Here is a 20,696-nt window from a genome sequence, read left to right on the forward strand (position 1 = left end):
TGAAGCTCCACGTTCTGAGTTCATCAAGAGGAGAAATGTGCTAAAACTGTTTTCTTTATTTAAAAAAACACTGTTTAACAGATGCTGCGGCATGCTTTGCACACACACACACACCTGAGTTTTTATTGAAAAGGTTCAAATATTCATGCACTCTTTTTAGGATCCTTTATTTGTTATTATTCTGATTTTTTGCCAGGTTTGGAGCTGCAGCCTTAAATAATTTCTTCTCTGTTGTGAGAGAAGCTCAGAGTTTTTATTCTGGGAGAAAATGTCGAACAGATACGTGAGAGTACGAGCGATGATCATAAATCCACTCTTGCAGGTTTTTAGCAGGTAGGTGTTGCTCTGCATGAGTATTTTGGCCAAGAGGTGCAGATTTGTTGGGTTTTCTTTGGCTCTCGAGCAGCAGCTGAAGACTGACAGACTGACTTTGTGGAGTCCTGCTCATGACCTCCCGTCTGTTTGTCCCGCTGTTGTTGATGAACTTGTTCGATGAAGCAGAAAAGTCAGAAACCAGGTGGAAGATAAACGAAACGAGAAGGTCCACGGAGGCAGAAAGAGAAAAGTGTTACACGTTTAGAAAAAACACTGAAAAAATAGTTGCACGTCTCTGAGAAGTAATACAGGTCGTTCTGAGAAGACTTTTTTTTTGGGCAGCACGTGAACGCCACGTAGAGTTCAGTCATATTTTTACCATCAATTTTATACAAAGCATAGCCCTTTAATGGTCAGACACACACACTGACTTTGTTATCGGGGCCCTCGTGGAGCCACTGGATGTAGTGCTTCATCTTCTTCAGTTTCCTATTCTGAATTCAACCCGCCATCGTCAGCATACAGATTAGGGATTAGACACATCTGCAGGGACGATTCTGCCACCAGACGCTGAGGCTCAGAGAGACGCAACTCACTGCGTTTTCCCTGCTTTCTTTTGTGTGGTCGCTGCTGACGCCTCCCCCCACGGCTCGCCATCACTGTCCGCTCCCCACTCCTTCTCCTCTTCCCAGTAGTCGTCTTCCTCTTCCTCCTCCTCCTCCTCGAAGGCCGACTCGTACGTGGACTTGTCCTCCTGCTTGATGTCCTGAACGGCGGGCGGAGCCGCCGTGGCGCTGTCGCTGGAGTCGCTGCTGTCCTCAAACACGTCCGGGTTCTCCAGCATCTCCCTGATCAGAGGAGGCATGGGGCCGGGGATCTCCATCTTCAGGGTGATGGCTCTTTCTGCACCTGCAGGGGCCGCCAACGAGCAAACGCAAGGTCAAGTGTTAGTTTTTCTTTTAACTCAGTTTTATTTTTCTTTATTTTTCTGTACCCTTGGTGCTGATTCCTCGGAGGTCGGTGACCTTCATCAGCATGCGTGGGAACATGTGAGGCTTGTTTGGGCGTCTGCGGCGGGTGTAGATCTTCAGAGCCTCCAGCAGCGGCTCCTGGAGCTTGTCCACCTTCTCTGGTTCCTCTAAGTCCATTCGGTCTGGATGGAGGAAGGAGGAGGAAACGTTAACGCTCGGACAATCAGCAAACAGGATGAGATAAATAGCCACTGAACAATGCAGGCTGCTCTCCAACCCCCATCCGTCTCAAGGTTCCTATTAATCATCTAGACACGGCATGTAGACAGCTACCTCCACAGATCAGACAGATGGCACTGAGGAGCCCCGTCTCTGTGTCATCCATCTCCAGAGGCAGGAGCTGACCGGCGAAGGCGAACACCAGATCCGTGAGAGGGCCGAAGCCAGCGTTGTGCATCTGGGTCCTGTTGAGGGTCAGCCCATCGGAGAACGTCATGGTGTCCTGTTCCGGAGTGTAGCGGGTGCATATCCTCAGCATCTGGGCCAAGTCATAAAGATGAAGAAAAATGACAACTCCACTATCTGGTTATAAAAACAGACGTAAACATGCTCATGTGGACTTCTGTAATAACTGGTGAAGCAGCGTGAGGGATGAAGAAGCATGGGGGGTGGGGGGGGGGTGGTGGCTAATACCAGAATGTCCAGACATGCAGATTTGAGGAGGGTGATCTGGTCAGCGATGGTGAGCGTGGTGAAGCCTGGTAGCCGCTTGGCAAACTCCACAATCTTTATAATGCACTTAGTGGAAAGCTCACTGAACTTGTCCCACAGGCCCAAGTCCAGCTGCACCCGGTGGTCAGCGCTGGAGTTCTGGGAGAAACAGAGAGACGGGACACGGTTGTGTTGGTTGCTTCCTGAAGAGATGTGAGCTAAGGGGTTCTGGTTAAAAGCACTCACCGTGGTGTATTTTCCTAGCTGGCACAGAGACGGGAAGGTCTCCTGGTGAGCTTTGCTGACTTTGTTCACCAGTTCCTCCAGCTCTCCGCTGAGCTCGTAGTTCTCCGGGAGAACCACCTCCTCCTTAACATCCTTCTTCTTCTTGTTCCTGTCGTTACGCACCGCTGAAGACAAAATGAAGGCAACGTGAGACGCTTTTAGGACAGAAACCTCCTCTACCTTTTCAAACTTCATGGCCAACTAACCTTCTTTGGACATGCCAACCTCAAAGCACTTCTGCAGCCGGCAGTACTGGCAGCGGTTCCGCGTCACTTTGTTAATCTGACAGTTCTTGTCTCTGTGGCAGGTGTACACCATGTTCTTCTGGATGCTGCGTCGGAAAAACCCCTGAAACACACACACACGGCTTTAGAGCAGGAGACATAACCCCTCTAAAAGCTCAGATCATGTTTTGTTCCTTTTACTTTTAGTTTGTCTCCAACTGGAAACACACAAACGGTGTTTGGCTGTTTGCCCGTGTTTTCGGTCTTCATGCCAAATAACAGGAGGAGGAACGTTTCCCAAAAACTCATCCAGGCAGCGTGCAAACAGGTTCTTCCTGATTTTATTTAAAAGGTGGTGGTGAATCCGTGCAGAGCACGAGATTCCTAAAATATACATTGACACCAATTTGCTGGTTTCTGGATGAAGTTGTGAAAGCCTGAACCTGATTTCATGCAGGAACAAAGTCTTTGTGGGTTGAACCCAGGTTCACGGTGCAGTACCAGGGTCTACACCAGGGGGCAGCTCTACAACATCACCCCAGTCAGCCTCAGGCGTTTGACTTTCCACCCATCCTGTAAACTCCTCTGGCTTCATTTACCTTGCAGCCCTCACAGGAGCTCACTCCGTAGTGATAACCAGATGACTTGTCCTGGCACACGAAGCATGGCTTGTAGACCCGCGGAGGGGGAGGAGGAGAGGGAGAGCTGGGCACCATCTCCTCTGAACTGGTGCTCTGGGTCTCCACCGCTGCAGAGAGACCAAAAAAAAAAAAAAACTTTATTATATCAGAGCATCTTGTTTGCATGAATTCTTCGAGCCTTTGAAACAATGATGAAAGCTATTGCAGCAGCTGATTAAGAGAGAGTGGTCAACAAACAACCCCACCCCACCTCCAGCCCCATACAGGCCACCCCGTGGAGCCAGGAGGCAACAAGCTCCAAAGAAGGGCATTTTTAAGAGAAAAGGGGAGGGGTGGGGACACTGCTGACTGACAGGGACTTAAAAGGGACACAATTAGCTGATGGCCAGATTGCCCTGCTGATAAAAAGCTGATTGGCAGCTGAGATTTGATTGGCTTCTTCATCATTGGAGAGGAGGGGGACGGAGCAGGATGCCTGCACTGACTCACTGACTCTCATCGAAAATGTTTTTTCTTTTTTGAGGTGTGTGTGTGTGTGTTCACAGGGTTTTATTTGAGAGGCTGCTGTCCAAGCAGACCTGGCCGTATCCCTGCAGCCCCATGTGAACAAACAGAGGTGGGATGTTTACGAGACGCCGCTGTCTCCCCCGAGTCCCTCTCACCGTCTCGCTAGGGAAGATTTCACACTGTACAACAACATATTCTTGGCAAAAGGCTGCTGACAGGCTCTAGTGAAGACAAACAATGTCCCAAAAAAAAAAAAAAAAAGAGGGAAGGTTGGAGTAAAGATCACCCGGAAGACGCCTGGTCCACATTTGAAGGTGATGACTGAAGAGCAACCAGATTCCATCAAATGTGCCTTTCAACTTTCACCTTCAGTCACCCCAACTTCACCTCCCCGAGTCCGCCCCCACCCCCTCTCCCTTGTTTCCTGGCCCTAAATTCCTCAGTGCAGGCTGGACGGGGTTTAATAGTTGCCCAGGCTCATAACCAGCCCCATAAAGGTTGTGTCTCAGATGGGAAGGGGGCCCCGGCCAGGGTGACGGCTCCTTTATCGGGATCCAGTCACCTTGGGCCGCTATTCACATCAACAGCTCAATCCTTGGATCCCTTCCTTGTAAAAATAAAGAATCTGGGGGTCAAAACCCCCGAAGCCACAGCCCCTCCTGTCACCTTGAATGGACAGCACAGGACTGCACCAAATGTGGCCTCCAACCCTCCACAGCAACCCCAACCTGAACCCGTCATTAACAGGACTGGCGAGGTTTCAGAACCACACAAAGGAATTATCTAGTAAAAACAGAGAGGGGAGAATGAAAAGAGAAAGGAGGTGAGCCCGAGGACAGAAACTTCTCAGTGGCCGAGAGGTTAAATGAAACCCCAACGATTTCACTTTGACCTTGACTGAAGGAGGCCAATGCTAATGACCAGCAGCCTGCTGTAAACTTCAGAAATGTGAGAGAAAATGACCACCATCATAAAAAAAAACGAGCAGACTCAAACTGTAGAAACCCCAATAAAAAACGGCTTTTCTGGAAACGACTGAAAACATTTTTAAGGACACACACTTCTTCTGCGTGGGTGTTTTTGTTTGTTTCTTCTGAACTTTGCTGGATAACGACCTCGCCCGAGATGTGGGACTCAGGCTGGAAAAACTATTACGGGACTTCTTAGAGCAAAGCAGCTGCCTGCACATTGTGATATTAGACGGTGCTTTTTGACTTGAGATATTTGGTGATTTTGACAGAAACAAACATGCCGACTCGGCAGGATGAGAGTTTCTCACATAAAACGTTTGCTGAAAGGGAAACACACAACAGACCAGCTGCTAATCAGCAAACGTGTAACAGACCTGAAGAATGCTACTGTCTCTTTAAATGTGTCACAATTAAATCCATCTGAAACTCTGCATTTAGATCAGATCTGTTGAGAGGACACAAAGCTAAATAATTTATCCTGTTTGTCATCTTTAAATAAAACTGTTTCTAGTCATGCTTTCTCATGAACCCTAACCTTAATCCACAAAGTATTAAAAAGCTGAAAACCTGTGAATTACCTAAAACTAAAGAAAGTTTCGGATGGGATTGACAAGCTAACGGGCAGCTCCTAAAGACCAAAGTGGACAGCCGTAACCTTAAAAGAAGTCCCAATGAATATTGAGTATTAATTATTTACCTTGTTGTTGAAAACAGTTTTTATTTTACATTTAGCTTTGTAGCGTTTTGCAGCCAAAGTTGGCAGCAACAGCTAGCTATAGCACTTCCTGTGCACCCTGGGGCCACTCCTGCAGGAGTATCATAATACGTTGCTGGGGAAATCCCTGCAAAGCAAAACTAACAATTATATAACGTTTTGATGCATTTGCATGAAAAGCAATAAAAGTTTGAGATGGGCACGTTTTAAGATTTTAGAAGAAGGCAGATAAAAAATAAATTTGTCAAAACGTGGAAAAGATCAAATAAAAGCTTAATTCCTGCTGGGGATGAGCGAGCGCAGCTTTCATTTTTTATTGACAGCTTCTCATCTGTGTGGTTCTTCTGCAGTTTTGGCACATTTAGCATCAAATTTAATACGTCAGAATGAGTTAGATCCAACGTGTAATTAGAGCAGAGCCCCTTAGGCCTCAGTTAACCCTTGACAGGTTCATTTCATTATTCTCGTTCTATAATCCAAGACGGCTTCAAGTTTCAAACGTCTTCAGTGCTGCAACATGAAAAGGTTTGATCTCCAGGAACAGGAGAGTGATTATTTACTTTATAAATAGATGCTGAATGGATTTGGTGCATCTGGTTGGGGATGAGCAGGTGAAGCAGCAGAGCGAGCGGTAACTCGACCGCTGCTCCGTGTTTATATAGTAACAGCGACAATGTAAAAGTGCTCCTGAGAGAATGAGTGGAAAATAGCTGCCATTGAAACGGAGAGGCTGCATTTGGCGCCAGGGGAGAGGTAGTGACTGACACCGTCTGAGGGCGCTGAGAGCAGAGCGTGTGAGGAGGGACGTGACTCAGAAACATGACGGAGGGAGAAACAGAGGAGGAGGAGGAGGGGGATTTTTACCTGGCTAGGAGAGAGAGAGGGCGAGGAGCCAGTAACTGTCAGCAGCTGTCATCACCCTGAACTGAACTCACCCTCAGAGCCCTGGTTAACAAAAAAACACACCTCTCTCCTCTTAACCTGCAGCTCACCCCGGCGTGTGACACTCCATCAGTCAGCACAGAGAACATGACTGGTGTGAATCAGCTGGTCTGATGCAACCAGAACCACAGCGGGTCCACGCTTTAAAACCTCACAGAGGTTTACTGTATCACTCCATCACAATTCCACGTGTTTGTTCCATCTCCTCTTTCCCCCGTGTTTGTTGTCGGATCAGCACATCCCTGTTTAGACAACAGGGGCCTCTCGGAAAGCAGACACCTTCCTTATCAGCTCTGCAGCTCCAGAGTCAGACTCAGGACTTTAGAAAGCCTGCAGGGTGAAAGCTGTTTCTGACTAGAATAACTCTTAAATACAACCGTATCACAGCTGCCCTCGCTGGGCTGTTTAATGCTGCAACTGGGAGGATTTATCAGAGTTGTGCATGTGCAGGGATAACACCATCAAAGAGGAGAACTGTTAAGACTCATGCACTTTTACCCCTGAGTGCATCATGTGCAGGACTAGCATGCATACGGGAGTAAAAATTTGATTTTATTCAGGATTCTCAAACAAAACCTATAGTGACTAAAGTTCTGATGGAATGCAAATTTACCTGCAAAATTGCAATTTAAACATATTTGCAAGCATAGAATTTCAAGAGTTTCTGAAAGAGTTTCTGTTTCTAAACTTTTATGCTTCCTCCCATTAGATCACAAGTCCTGCAGATTTAAAAGATGCATTTACTTCCTATAGAAGCTTTTTGATAAAACATTAAATTCACTTTTACTTTCTGGATTTAGAGGTGTATGCACAATGACTTTAACATAATAAATTATCCAGATGTTTGCAATAAAGCACATTATTTGCAATGATAAACTAAACCCGTGCCTCTTCCTCTTTCTTAAAAAAGACTTAATTTCAGTCAGTGACTAACATCTCGACTCACAAACTGTTTAGTAGCGTGCAGAGGAATGCACATGGTGTGTGTGTGTGTGTGTGTGTGTGTGTGTGTCTCCAGGGGTCAGCTGGACTGTGTGTGACGGCTTTCCGTGTGACTGCAAGTGCAACAACATTCACAAACATGGAGATGAGATACGGGGCGGAAACGCTGATATAAATGCCCCGTTAAACAGTCACAGAACAACCAAAGCTGAGCTTCTCTGCAAAAACAGAGCAGATCCAAGTAAAATAATGCCCGACTCTGACAGGATGTGCGATGCGTCTCCAGTATAAGACGGACGTGTCATCCACTGGCCCGCAGAATCATAAGCAGATAAACTCGGAAGTGCTGAGCAAGAGGCAGCAGGGGGGAGATGGAGCCCATCTGAGGGACAATTCCTTTCATCAGCTGTAAGTTCACTACTAGCACCCCCCCATCCACTTTCCCTCCCCTCGACCTTCACTAATACCCCCCCCCCCCCCCCTCCTCTCCAGCCTTCCTGCCTGGCAGGAGGAGGAGCCCTTCCTGTCATTGGCAGCGCCTTTTAAAGGGAAGCCTGTGAAAACCAGGCTACTGTCCAGGAGATGGCTCCATAAAAGACAGCAGCAAACACTTGAAAAGGGACACAAAAACACACAAACAGCAGCAGCAGTGGACATGGACACATAAACAGCAGCAGCAGTGGACATGGACACACAAACAGCAGCAGCAGTGGACATGGACACACAAACAGCAGCAGCAGTGGACATGGACACACAAACAGCAGCAGCAGTGGACATGGACACATAAACAGAATGTGTGAAGCACATAGGAGACATGGGACAAAACATCTGGTTTGGATTTAGGGTTTCATGCATAGAACATTTTGTGGAATAAGGTTGAAGAGTTTGTCTGCACTGTTTATGTGTGTGTTTACTGTATGTGTGTGTGTGTGAGGGGGTGCATTTATATGACAGGTTGTTAAATGCAGGTTTGCCCCTCCTGTCCCTTTTGTTCCTTTCTTTATTTTACTACTCTCAATAAACACAGATGTGTACGTTTCCCCCCTCTTTGTGGTGTTAGCTCCTCTAGCTCCACTCACGCGTCCTCTCCTGCATAAAAGCTCAAGATCAGAGTCCGCCACCGCTTCATGTCCAAAGTTGTTTTTTATTTCTGCATGCAAAAGCACTAAAATCTGACCACACCTGACCTTCGGGGGTTCCTTTGCTTATATCTAAAGCATCATGAATGAGTACACGTGAAGAATTTTAGAATGAGGAACAAGTTCAAACAGGACCCAGCAGGATGTTGGTTTCTAGCATTGTTACTCAAGAGCGAATCAGCAGAACAAATAAACACAAAAACAAACAGTGACTGCTGTTTCATTGACTTTAACCTCTTCGCCATGTGACTCTAACAGGAGCCTCAATGCAACCTGGAGCCTGATGTGAAAAAACGTTTGTTGCAAAACCGGATCTAAAACACATTTAAAGGCCCTATGTGTGAAAGCCATAGACATCACGGTAAATAAAATGCGACTCTTTAGCGCCATGCACCTCAGGGTAAGTGTTGCAGCTACGGTAGCCCGCGCATCAAAAAGGCAATATGTCAACGACCTCCGGCTTTCACTCCAGCCATCAGGTCCGTGCTTTAAAAACAGCACAAGCTTGATACTATAACCAATTTCCAACAGCCTAACCCACACAAAGCATATAGCTACTACGATTAATCAATATAAAACAAATTTAAGTACGACTGTTATATTAACCAACCAGTACTGAAGGAAGAAAACAAGTTCTGTCAGGCCTTGAAGCTATCACCAATTCCCACATAGCGGAGGGGTGGTGTCAGCTGGGGAGTCTAGTGTCGCATGGATCTGGGAGCAGAGTTGCAGTAAACACTGGCCACCGCTTAGCCACCAGCTAACGGATGAACGCTGGCTTGAGCCGCGGTGGAGATGGACATGCATGGCTGATTGTTAACCATCGTCTAGTGAAGCAGGAGTGGCTAGAGCTGGGGAGACGAGGTTGATATGGAACAGACAACGTTAGCTTAGCCACTGGCTAGCGGAGGAGCGCTGGAGCTTGCTGGGAGACCGCTTGGAGGCTGGTGTCAGCTAATGGCGGGCGGGGATCTCATCATATGCGGCTACCGAGACCAGGACATGATGATGACCTATATTTGACGTGTCTTTCGATTTCATTGTTTGTTATTTAAACTAAAAGAGAACAACAATGGTGTATGTAGTCTCATCTTTATTGGTTTGATAGCCTCCATGTTTCCAGAACGTACAGCTGCCCTCCGCCATTTCTTTCAAGTTACACCATCATGTCAAAGCACAAATGCGAAAAGCGGAGCTTGTATGTCCTTAAATGGTTACTGCATTTCAAGATGACGCATGGCCATGGAGCGTCGACCACAGTTTATATGTTTGAAAAATTTCAAGCTGAGAAGAATATTTAGTTTTGATGTTGGTGAGAAATACTGAAAGTCTATTATTCCGGTGAACCATTCACACGAGGACGTCGTCGTACGTGCTCGTTGCTGGGTAGTTTTCACTTCCTGCAAAAAGCGAAGGTTGGGCTCCCCCACTCTGACGGCGGTTTTCTGCTCGACAGGTCAGCTAAAGTTTGGCACGCTATTTGGAGAAACCCATTTCGGATTACTGCAAGAAGAAGTTAGACAAGGCCGGTGTTCTGGGAATTAAACCGTAAACCGTCCTACCCGTTGTTACTGAGCATGTGCGCGCATGCGCACAACACAACACAAAAGGGGAATGCTACTCCGCTGTCATATTTGCAGGAAAATAGATAAGTAGTAAGTATTAGTACTTTTTATTGACGTTGATACTTAATTTTTTTGGTTAGGGTTAGAGTTATGGTTAGGGTTTGTGTCATGTAAAACACCGTAAAATTATCCTACGGGTAGGAAGTTTTGCCAAAGTAGGACGTTTTCTCAGAACACCGGCAGCTACTTGTGAAACAGAGCGTGCACGAGGGTAACTGGGCGTTCTCTCTCATGTGCTTTTTTTTTTTTAAACGTGGAGAGAGCGGTTATTCCCTAAAATCCAGAAACATCGTCCGCCATACCTGGAAAAGGACAAGTTAGTGAACGGGATGCACAGAATTTGATAGTAAACAGGTAAAAATATTACACACTGTGGCTTTAAAGCTTACTATTTCATAGAACACTGAATGCAGCGTCTTTGCTGGCTTTGGAGCAAGAAAGATGAGAGTTGCTGGTCCAATCCCAGTGTCTCCACCACGTCTCCAGCTCCAGAAATGTCTGTTGAAGCTAAAACAGTCCAACTCTGATTAGACTGAAACAGAAAGTTTAGGTTGCTCTTAACCACCAGGAAAAGCTGCAACCTGAATCTGGTCTTATTCCTGTTTGTTTGTTTGTTTATTTGTTTATTTGAGGCACAAAGTCAGCAGAGAAGAATTTCAAGGTGTCATAAAAAGCTCACGTTCAGTGGAGACCCGTTAAGAGAAATCACAACAGTTTCACTAAAAGCTCGTTAATAAATCACACCTTGTCTTCATCAGCTTCTCCCTATTGTGTTGTAACTAACGGAGCTCCTCCTATCAGATGATATAAAGGCCCATTGTTTGACACGCTTTGAAGAGACACCCTTAAAGAGGATGCCAGGGGAAAAAGGAGATTATCAGTGAAGAGGGGAGAAGTGTTTCCCCTCCAGGCCTAAAACACCTTGAATCCCAAATTCCAGCTTCATCCTGCCATTCTTCCCCTTCCACCCGCCCACACCGACTAAATCTCCTAATTGAGCCTTTCCGGTTGTAATGAAATCATTAAACGTGCTCTGTTATCCAACACGAGGCGTGCGAGGCGATCCACACGCGAGTAAAAAACAAACACTTCTGCTGGAAGGTGCACACGAGAGCGGGCTGCTTCCTTTAATTCCTCCTGCCTCCAAAACAAAGGAAGGCAGAGAGGTGATGAACTGACCCGCCGTTAGAAAAATGCAGGAAAAGATGACTAAGATGACCCCGTCAACACAAACACCCAGGAGAGACATTGCATGTCGGAAAGACGGGAGATAAAAAAGAGAAGGCTGAAGAATCCAGAGATACCACATCCCGCCGGCACGTCGCTCTAATTAAACCCCGACCTTCTGAGAGCGAATGGGAACCGACGCAGCGCTGGAAATCTTTTATATAATTATCAAAAAAGGTCACAAGACCTCCAGAGTGATGTTGACATTTATCAGGACCCACAAAGTAACAGAAACAAACCAGTGGAGATTTACTTTTTAATTTAAGGAGCAAAAACTCACAAACGTTTTACTTTAAAGAGACGATGTTTCCTTTTTACTGTTAATCTCTGGAAACATCCGTCGGAATGTTGTTGAAAATCAATTAAATGATTCCCAGTTGTTGAAAAATACTGGCAGTTTTGTAACACATAACAATACAAATCGGGTCAGAAATTAGGAATGAACGATATATCGGCATCAATATTGGTATGTTAGTCATTTTTGAACATATCTGCATCGGTCCGAAAAGTAAAACTGAGCCGATATTAACAACCGATAATTTTTCCATCTTGTTTCTGTTTGTGTATCTCTTTCATAGGGTAAGGGGGTGATGATGTGTAATTGTTTAGTCCTGTGACAGTGATGGTAATCATCTCAGAAGCGAAAATGTGTGTGCGTGTGTGTGTAAATAACATATTGCAAATTCCACTTTATAGAAAAATAGCAAAACATTCAAAAATTCTGTTTGCATAATTTTAGTCTATCCAAAGTTTGCTAATTTCAGAAGCATAAATCGGTATCGGCAAACATCGGTTATTGGCCTTAAAGTGACAGCGTGTAGTTTCCTTGGAGATTGGGGGAGTACACCTAAATCACAGCAAGCAAGCATTATTTTTGTGTTCAAATAAGACCTTACCAACACATGGCCATTAGGGTCAAACATCCCTGGGAGAGCAACCTCCATCAAAATAACAAGAACATCAGATTGTCTTTCATCACCGGCAACAAGTGAAGAGGTAAATGTGCAAAACTACAATGTTTATTAATGGTGAAAGTTTTGTAACCATGTGTTACAAATCAGTAAAGGTGTTTTGTCCTCACAGACTTCCGTAGAAAGAAACATGGCACCCAATATGGCGTCGCCCAGAGACTTAGACCAGCTCCATGTACTTTAGACCAGATTTTTATGGTTATGTCTTATACATTTTTCAATAACTGGGCACCTTTTAATTTAATTACTACAACATTTTGATGAATATTTCCAGAGATTAATGGTTAAAATTACACACTGTCTCTTTAACAGTGACATTAATATTGGCCCAACAACTTCAAATCGGTGCATCCCTATCCAAAATACATGGGAGTGGGTCTAAGGGCCGTGATACAGTTGCTGTTTAACGACAAGTACACATGTTTAAAATGGCTGCCACGCGTTATTTGCATTCATTTGAATTGTTGTTTGTGCGCGTCCGAATGCTGCAATATACGAGTACCCTGTAGGTGGAGCTGGCAAAACGAGCGAGACACACAAACGACGGTGACTCCGTCTCTGGTTTAAAGGACTTTCACACCATCTAAGGAAACCACTGCTGTCTTTAATTCTGTTGTGATCTCAAAATCAACCAGTTAGTGAGCCCTTTTACCGACGCCATGTTTGTTTTGGTTGTACCCCCAAACCCGGCTCTCTATCCGGTCTGAGTTCTCTAGTGCGCAGCCTAGTGGAACACTCCAGTACTGCATGCAGTGCTGTGCCGTGTAGCAGCAAGTATGTGAACAAAGATGCAGCCTGCGCCACCATGGGGTAAACAGCAAATATATTCCAGCCCTTAATCTCTGGCCGACAAAAAGCATTTACTGATTTGTAACAAGCTGTTAAAAAACGTTCTCCATTTATAAACGTTGTTTTACACGTTTACCTCTTCACTCGTTGCCAGTGATGAAAGGGAGTCTGATCTGTAGTCATTTTGCTGGTATTTGTGCTTCCAGGGATTTTTGACCCTAATGGCCATCCGTTGGTAAGGTCTTACACGAATACCAAAATACAGCTTGCTTGAAACGCTTTAAGTATGTACTGCATCCCATCGCCAGGGAAAATACACACTGTCACTTTAAACTACTGGGATTTAAAAGCATTAGTGTTCATGAAGCCGCCTGAACAGAGCACGTCTATCAAGATCTCTGACAACAAACCAGAAAACAACACTAATTATGTGTTAATAATGTCTTATATTTCCTTCATGAAACAAACAAAAAAAAACTCAGGATATTACAGCGCAGAGATATTTATTTCATCAGCATTAACCCATTTTCACTAATTTAATTTTTAGACACCAAACAAACTCATGATGGAGGACACCGGGTTATTCAGGGACACAACCCTCCTTAAAACCCTTCTCCCACTTTTAAGTGTTTCTATTTGCTCATCATCTTTTTTAATGATGTGACTGACTCCCAACCTTCCCAGCTAAAAGAGAACCTGAACTCAATTTCATCCACAGAACAGAAAAAGAAAAAAAATCTCATGATTAATGAGCATTTGTGGACATTTGTCTTTCAGGCTGGCATCTGGCAAAGCTCCACAGCGAGTTGAAACAGGCCCTGCTGTGGTGTTTGTCATCCTGACTGCTCATCCATCATCATTAGTGAGCACCGCCAGCCTGACAGTGTTTAATGCACTGGTATCCAAATAATTACTGAAGACAAATAGACTCAAGGTGCTCTTTGGGAAAATCTCCGTTCAGCTGCAGAGAAGTAGGAAGTTTGATCCTCCAGCCTGGTGACACATGAGAATATCACGTCTTTTATTAGCTATGCAGAGACAACAGAGCAGCTGTTTGGTTTAAAAAAGTCTTTCAGTGAGACATGAATGCACGACAATAACAAAAAAAGCGTATTATTCCAGCAGACAGAGTGCGGTTTTGTCATTTATCTCCACTGTTTGTGCTGATTAGATTGGTTACAACACTGTATTCAGAGCCCTGATGCAATCTGGGCCTCCCCGCTCAGGAGCTATCAGAAGAATGTCCACAGCCAAGACACAAGGAGTGCTTGTGTGCCATGTGACTCTTATTTTATCTTTTTTAACAGATGACTCCTTATTCCTGCAGTCATTCCTTTACTTTCCTCTAAGGTTCAGAGCTAAAATTAAACGGAGATTCGTGCAACTTTCTCTGGGAGAAAACCGAGTGATTGCTCATGTGGTGAGATGACTCGGCCCGCTCGCAACTCCATTTATCTTTTTGTAAACGACGTGACTGAGTGCGTTAGCCAGCGTGTGATTTCAAGGCCCATTTGCCTCCGGTCAGTCAGCGTCGCTCCATGTGTGGACTCTGGCAGTGTTCTGTTTTCTGAACACATCGACAGGTTAAGTCCCGGCATTGTTTGAAGGAGTTGTCAATCACGTGGAGTCATTCATAAAGAAAACAAACCCGTGATGTATAAATACACTCCCTGGCTCACTCACTCGCTCACAGAGCGCATAAACAAACAAACGGCGGGGTGAGAATGGGCACATGTAATCGAAAGGAATCTGACTCTTCCTGTGGAGAGGGCGCTCCGTGATAACAGAAACCTCACCTCCAACAACATCACCACACACACACACACACACACATACGGATGGGGTCAAGTACTCACACTGAACACTGCCCGTCCCAGCCCAGGCAAAAGGGTCCAGCCTGGAGAAGTAAGGCGTGGGCTTGCTGAGCATGCAGGCGCCCTGCCTGGACACATCGAAGAGGGGCCGGGGACCCAGGCCCAGAGCCTCCATACAGTCGAACATGCTCCCCTCAAGCCACAGCAGCTAAACCAACAACTTCTGCTTATTGTTCTGCAGCCGAGCCGAGAGAACCCCCCCAGAAAAGCAGCTTCCTGTGAGGTAACTGAATGCCCTGCTTGGTCCAGGTGTTCCCTGTCTGATCTGTCTGCCTGTGCGTGTCACTACCTCCTGATCGTCCGTCTGGTTTCTCCTGAACTACATGGACTAAATCCTTTCTTTCTCCTGCCTTTATCCAAGTGTCCGTCTGCTCCTGGATCACTTTGCCTGCCTGCTGTAACTGATCTCAACTCCCCTCTTGTTGGATCTGTGGGCCTCTCACACTCCAACACACTCGCAGCCAACTATCTCCCAGCACTGACAAAAAAATAAAAAGAGGAGGGGGTGTGGGTTCATGGAGAAGAAGCAGGGAGGAGAAATCCAGCCAGAGGAGGTGTGTCTGTGCTTTCTGATTGGACACACACCAAACACCCTCTCCCTTCCTTCTCTTTCCTCCAAGAGTTCTCAAACTCACCTCTTCATATTTCATATTCAGAAAACAAACACTCATCGGCCCTCTTACTCCCTTCCCCCTTTTGTTGCACCAGAGCTGGAAAAAAGCCCTCCATCATAAAGAGTACAGCTGGGCGGCTTTGAACAAGACGAGAAAATCACAACTCCCAGTGCACGGTGTGTGTATGTGGAGCAGAACGAAAGGTGCAGAGGGTTTCACGTGCAAATTTACACACATTTCACTGGAACTGGGAGCATTTACAGAAGTTAGGTCCTGCAGGATTCTCCAGAATAAACATCAGGTGATGAGAACTGACATCATATAAAACATCACCGATGGGGCTGGCGCTAAAACGTGCTCCATCGTTTGTACACATTCTGATGAACCAACTTGTAAAAACGCAGTGATTGCTAAAGAGAAAGCCATCCTTACTAAACTGACTTTTTTCTCGTTTACTGCTAGCGTGCACGCGTGTATCTGAGCTGAATTTTAAATTCCGTGACCCGCTGAGCTCCTGCTGACTGAATTTGTGAGAAAATGTCACTTTTTTTGCTTCTGGCTCCAGTTTGCACGTCAATAATTCTCTTTGCAGATCATTTACTCCTGCTGCAAAAAGTTTGGTTCGCCTCGTCCACATTTCTCTTCTTACATCCTATCAAGCTCAGTTTTTCCGTTTAGCTTTGGAATGGATTCAGTTTGGTTCCCTCCCGGAGCTCATTGGAAACTTCAGTCACACCGAAGTGGAACTCAGCCGCAGGCGGACCACACCGGCCCCAGAGTCTGGACAGTTTGTATACGAGACAAACTCCCTCCTCACCTCCTCCCTTTTCCTTCCCTCGTTCGAGAGAGATGAACTCTGGAAGAAACCCCCACTGGGGCCTTAACACCCCCCCTTCACACAGACACACACTCAACTTGTCCTGCCTGTGGCTTCGTACGCTTTCAACACGCTTTTTTCGTTGTTTTTCTCTGTTTTTGTTTGTTTTTCTTCAAGCATATCTATTATTAAATATTTTCCCTTCATATTAGGAGGAAAACAGGAGACTCCTTTGTGTTTTTACGGTTACTGATGCTGGCATGTCCTCATACCTGATTATCACACACACGCACGCACGCAGGCACGCACGCACGCACACACACACACACACACACACACACACACACGGCACTGCAAGGAGCAGAACAACACAACATCAGCTTGCTGAGCTCTCTCCACACCTTGAGACAATTAGCCTCCCTGCCTCACAGCACCCTGCCCCCTGTTGCTGCTTTGAGGGAAGAAATCCAAAGAGAGAACGAAAAGAAGAGGGAAAAGATGGTTTAAGCTAAACCCAGGTCCACTTCTACTCTTCTATCCTGGCAAACTGCAGCTCTGTGCAACTTTAAAACCTGCCCTCTCTGCTTCTTCTGCAGGCACTAGCTGAGCACTGAGTCACATCACTTCTACTCCAGATCAGGTTCTTCATCCTGTTGACACAAACACAAAGAAAGCTGAGCTTTGCTGAGCCGTCTGCACTAACAGCTCCTCTTGATCCACACTATTCACACAAAGTCCAACTAGTCCCACCAGTAGAGTCACAAATGTGAAGCAATGAAATCTGAGCTTAGGACGGCTGTTTGCGATATTCATGGGTGTTGGAATGTGCAGACTAAAAGAGTGGCAGTGGAAACGTGTGTGTGTGTGTGTGTGTGTGTGTGTGTGTGTGTGTGTGTGCAAACATATGGACAATTATGTGTGTGCTTAAAGAGAGTGCCTTTGATGACAGACAGAAAGAAAAACACACAAGTCCCATTCTGGGGCTTTAGGTTCAAGTTACTATTACTGTCACACACACACACGCACGCACGCACGCACGCACGCACACACACACACACACACATTATTAAGAAGAACAAGATGTTTTTCATGCGCAAATTACAAAGGGATGTTGAGTTCACTTATTCAAAAAAAAGTTTGTTTTTGTACGAGTGGACTGATTATTGATTGAGACGTCAGAAGAAGACAAAAATACATTAAAAAATCCCTGTTTCTGAGAAAAGGCGACAGCCTCGCCCACCGGGGACTGCAGCAGATCTAGAAACCAAACCAAGATTCAAACGTCTGTTTTTGCTCCATTCCCACTCGGGATGTGAGAACTTACTGCTGGAATGAATACGCATCAGGGGTCTTTTGATGTGGAGATCCGCTAATTTCAAGTCTGGGGATGTTTTAACTTTGATCTCATTAGGCCACAAAGTCCCGCTATGAAGGACCTGGTTTGAATTCATCTGCAAAGTCCTCCATCAAACCTTTACTGTAGCTGTGGTGGCCTTTGGGCCAGTCTGCTTTAATGGGATAAGTGATTCACTCAGGCCAATTAGCAGCTTGGTTGATCTTCTACCTTTAACCAGTAAAAGGCCTTTATTCATATACTTTAATCCACTTATGGATGTCTACAGCTGACACATCAGCTAAAGGTTTCAGCTGAATTTAGTTGAGCTTTGTAGGACAGCGTGTTTGAGATGACAAACATCTTGTTGAATTTGTCTTCCTACAGTGATGGGCTTGTGTGCTTAGGGTGTGGTCACAATGAAACCAACACTGTGTGTGTGTGCGTGCGTGCATGTGTGCATGTGTGTGTGTGTGTGTGCGCGTGTGTGCGCGTGTGTGTGTGTGCGTGCGTGTGTGCGTGTGTGTGTGCGTGTGTGTGTGCATGTGTGTGTGTGTGTGTGTGTGTGTGTGTGTGTGTGTGTGTGCGCGCGTGCGTGTGTTAATAGGTGTGACACACAAATGACAGATGATATCAGAGCTTGTAGAGTTGAATATCTTAACTGTAATTATTTTATTCCCTACAATAAAATGTTCTATAAACTCATCATGTGCAACCTAAAAGTAGATGGCTGCTGCTCCAAACACAAAAGACCACAATGCATTGCAAACGGAGTCAACAGCAGGATAATTTCACTCATTATTCAGATTTTTAGATTTACTTAAAACATATAAACAAATGTAATCTATATTCTATATTTTCAAAGTGGTTCATCTCTCGTTCTGTCTGAGCTGCAGGGCATTTGGGAATGTGATTAGTCCACTAAAACTTGATTTTTTAGTTGTTTGATAAGTTTATATTATTAAATATGTTAAAAACACAGAAATTTTTAACATAAATGAGTCCAGTTTTCAACATCCTAATGCTTAAGTGAGTGGCACACGTGTGTGTGAATCTCCAACTTAGAAAAATCACTGCATATATCTATATACATTATATATATATATATATATATATATATATATATATATATATATATATATATATATATATATACGATAGTCTTAAAATACTAAACAGTTTAAAACAGTTTAAATAAACTTAAAGTTGTGACAGAGATATGGCCCCGTGCATACATAGATATGAGAATAGTTATGTAGACAGATGATGCTGTAAGATTTTGTCTGACAGCAGCTAAACGAAGCGTTCCGAAACTGTTGAGTTGTATTCTCCTCCTTGACTTTATTGAAGTGACACAAAATAACAATAACATAAAACTGCAATTCAGTTTTAAAACATCTTTCTTCTTTTTCTTGTTAAATAAAGTTAAAAAAAAGACAAATGCGACTAATCCAGCTAGAGAACATGCCTGATGGCCCGTCTTTGCTACATGTGGTCCTTATCTCTCTGAATGGCTTCATGCCGTCTCTAGCATCTCTCTATCACAGTCTGACTATCTGCTAAAGCTCCAGAGGCAACTTCTAAGAGATGTAATCACACTCTGAGTGCTAGTAGCCTGCAGAACTCCCACTTAAAGAATTCTCCAGAAAAATACTGCAGATTGGCAGATAACAGCATCTACACATCATGTCACACTCATGGACACAGATTAAGAAGATGGAAGTTCTAATATTTGTTGGAGTTCAAACCAAAGTATTCAGGATATAAGTTTAGTTTAAATGTGGCAGAAGCTTAAAAAACATTATATGGATACTTTATTTATGTAAAAACCTAGTCAGTTTATTATAAAACTTCTAATCCAACACCCGAGATTTTTTTTATCTTCAGTGGCAAAAAAACAACTAAACCTAATTAAATGAACTGAATGTAATTATTTAGGAACATATTGTGTCTTTGTAAACTCACATAACTGGAACACTTCCTACAGAATAAAAACCAAATAATCAGATTGGGGAAAGTTTCCAAATATCTGAAAAACAACAAAGACGAGAACACATCTGATCTGCAGCTCAGGAGGCTGAGATGTGATTATCCAGCTAGTGTTTGTGTCTATTCTGGTGCGGGCATCCCAACACTCCACAGGATAAAAAGCAGAAATAAAAATTAGGCTATTAGCTTAAATTGGTTGCACATTTTTAGATTTTTTTGATTAAAGTAAATTAACCAAACATTAAACCTTTTCATTTTAAGACCAAGTTCACTTTTTTTTTTCCCAACATATTTACAGTGGTCTATATGAATGAATAGAAACACCAGCATGAAGGTAGCTAGGGAGAACGAGGGTGAACAGGAGTTCACAAAAAAGACAGCCTGAACAGATGTGCTTGAGCTGCTTTTAAAGGAGGTTCACCAAACAACCTATAAACCAACCAATCAACCAACCTATAAACCAGCTTATAAACCAACCAACCTATAAACTAACCAAACAACCTATAAACCAGCTTATAAACCAACCAACCTATAAACTAACCAAACAACCTATAAACCAAATTATAAACCAACCAACCAACCAACCAACCAAACAACCTATAAACCAAATTATAAACCAACCAACCAACCAACCAACCAAACAACATATAAACCAACCTACCAACCAACCAACAACCTATAAACCAAATTATAAAACAACCAACCAAACAAACAACATATAAACCAACCTACCAACCAACCAACAACCTATAAACCAAATTATAAACCAACCAACCAAACAAACAACATATAAACCAACCTACCAACCAACCAACAACCTATAAACCAACCAACCAACCAACCAACCAACTTATAAACTAACCAAACAACCTATAAACCAACTTATAAACCAACCAATCAACCAACCAACAAACCTATAAACCAACCAATCAAACAACAAAAAACTAAGCAACTAATAAACAAACTGTCAAACCAACCAATCAAGGTAATAGTTTAAAGTAAAAAAAAAAAAAAAAAAAACGTTAACATTTTGAAGACTGATAAACAAAATGTCATGTCTAAATACAGTAAATCCTCTAATATTGGCCTGTATT

The 20,696-nt window shown here is 44.1% G+C and overlaps 1 protein-coding gene across 3 annotated transcripts in view; it reads right to left on the reverse strand.

The window, feature by feature from the left end:
• Window positions 1–267: 267 nt before the first annotated feature.
• rargb (retinoic acid receptor, gamma b) overlaps window positions 268–20,696 on the reverse strand; it is a 40,559-nt gene continuing 20,130 nt past the window's right edge. The window contains exons 1-8 of one of the 3 annotated variants that reach the window (XM_015959648.3): window positions 14,832–15,193; window positions 3,106–3,254; window positions 2,489–2,630; window positions 2,244–2,407; window positions 1,980–2,156; window positions 1,620–1,824; window positions 1,310–1,468; window positions 268–1,224 (exon numbers count right to left, since the gene is read on the reverse strand). In XM_015959648.3, the coding sequence (XP_015815134.1) occupies window positions 908–1,224; window positions 1,310–1,468; window positions 1,620–1,824; window positions 1,980–2,156; window positions 2,244–2,407; window positions 2,489–2,630; window positions 3,106–3,254; window positions 14,832–14,976 (1,458 nt within the window). In that variant the 5' untranslated portion in view covers window positions 14,977–15,193 and the 3' untranslated portion in view covers window positions 268–907. Of the gene's footprint in view, window positions 1,225–1,309; window positions 1,469–1,619; window positions 1,825–1,979; window positions 2,157–2,243; window positions 2,408–2,488; window positions 2,631–3,105; window positions 3,255–10,377; window positions 10,514–14,831; window positions 15,194–20,696 lie in introns of those variants that run through there. The other 2 variants (XM_070549268.1, XM_015959647.3) reach the window with 2 other exon arrangements.

Source organism: Nothobranchius furzeri, chromosome 3 (assembly GCF_043380555.1).
Source record: "Nothobranchius furzeri strain GRZ-AD chromosome 3, NfurGRZ-RIMD1, whole genome shotgun sequence".
NCBI classification, from domain to species: Eukaryota; Metazoa; Chordata; class Actinopteri; order Cyprinodontiformes; family Nothobranchiidae; genus Nothobranchius; species Nothobranchius furzeri.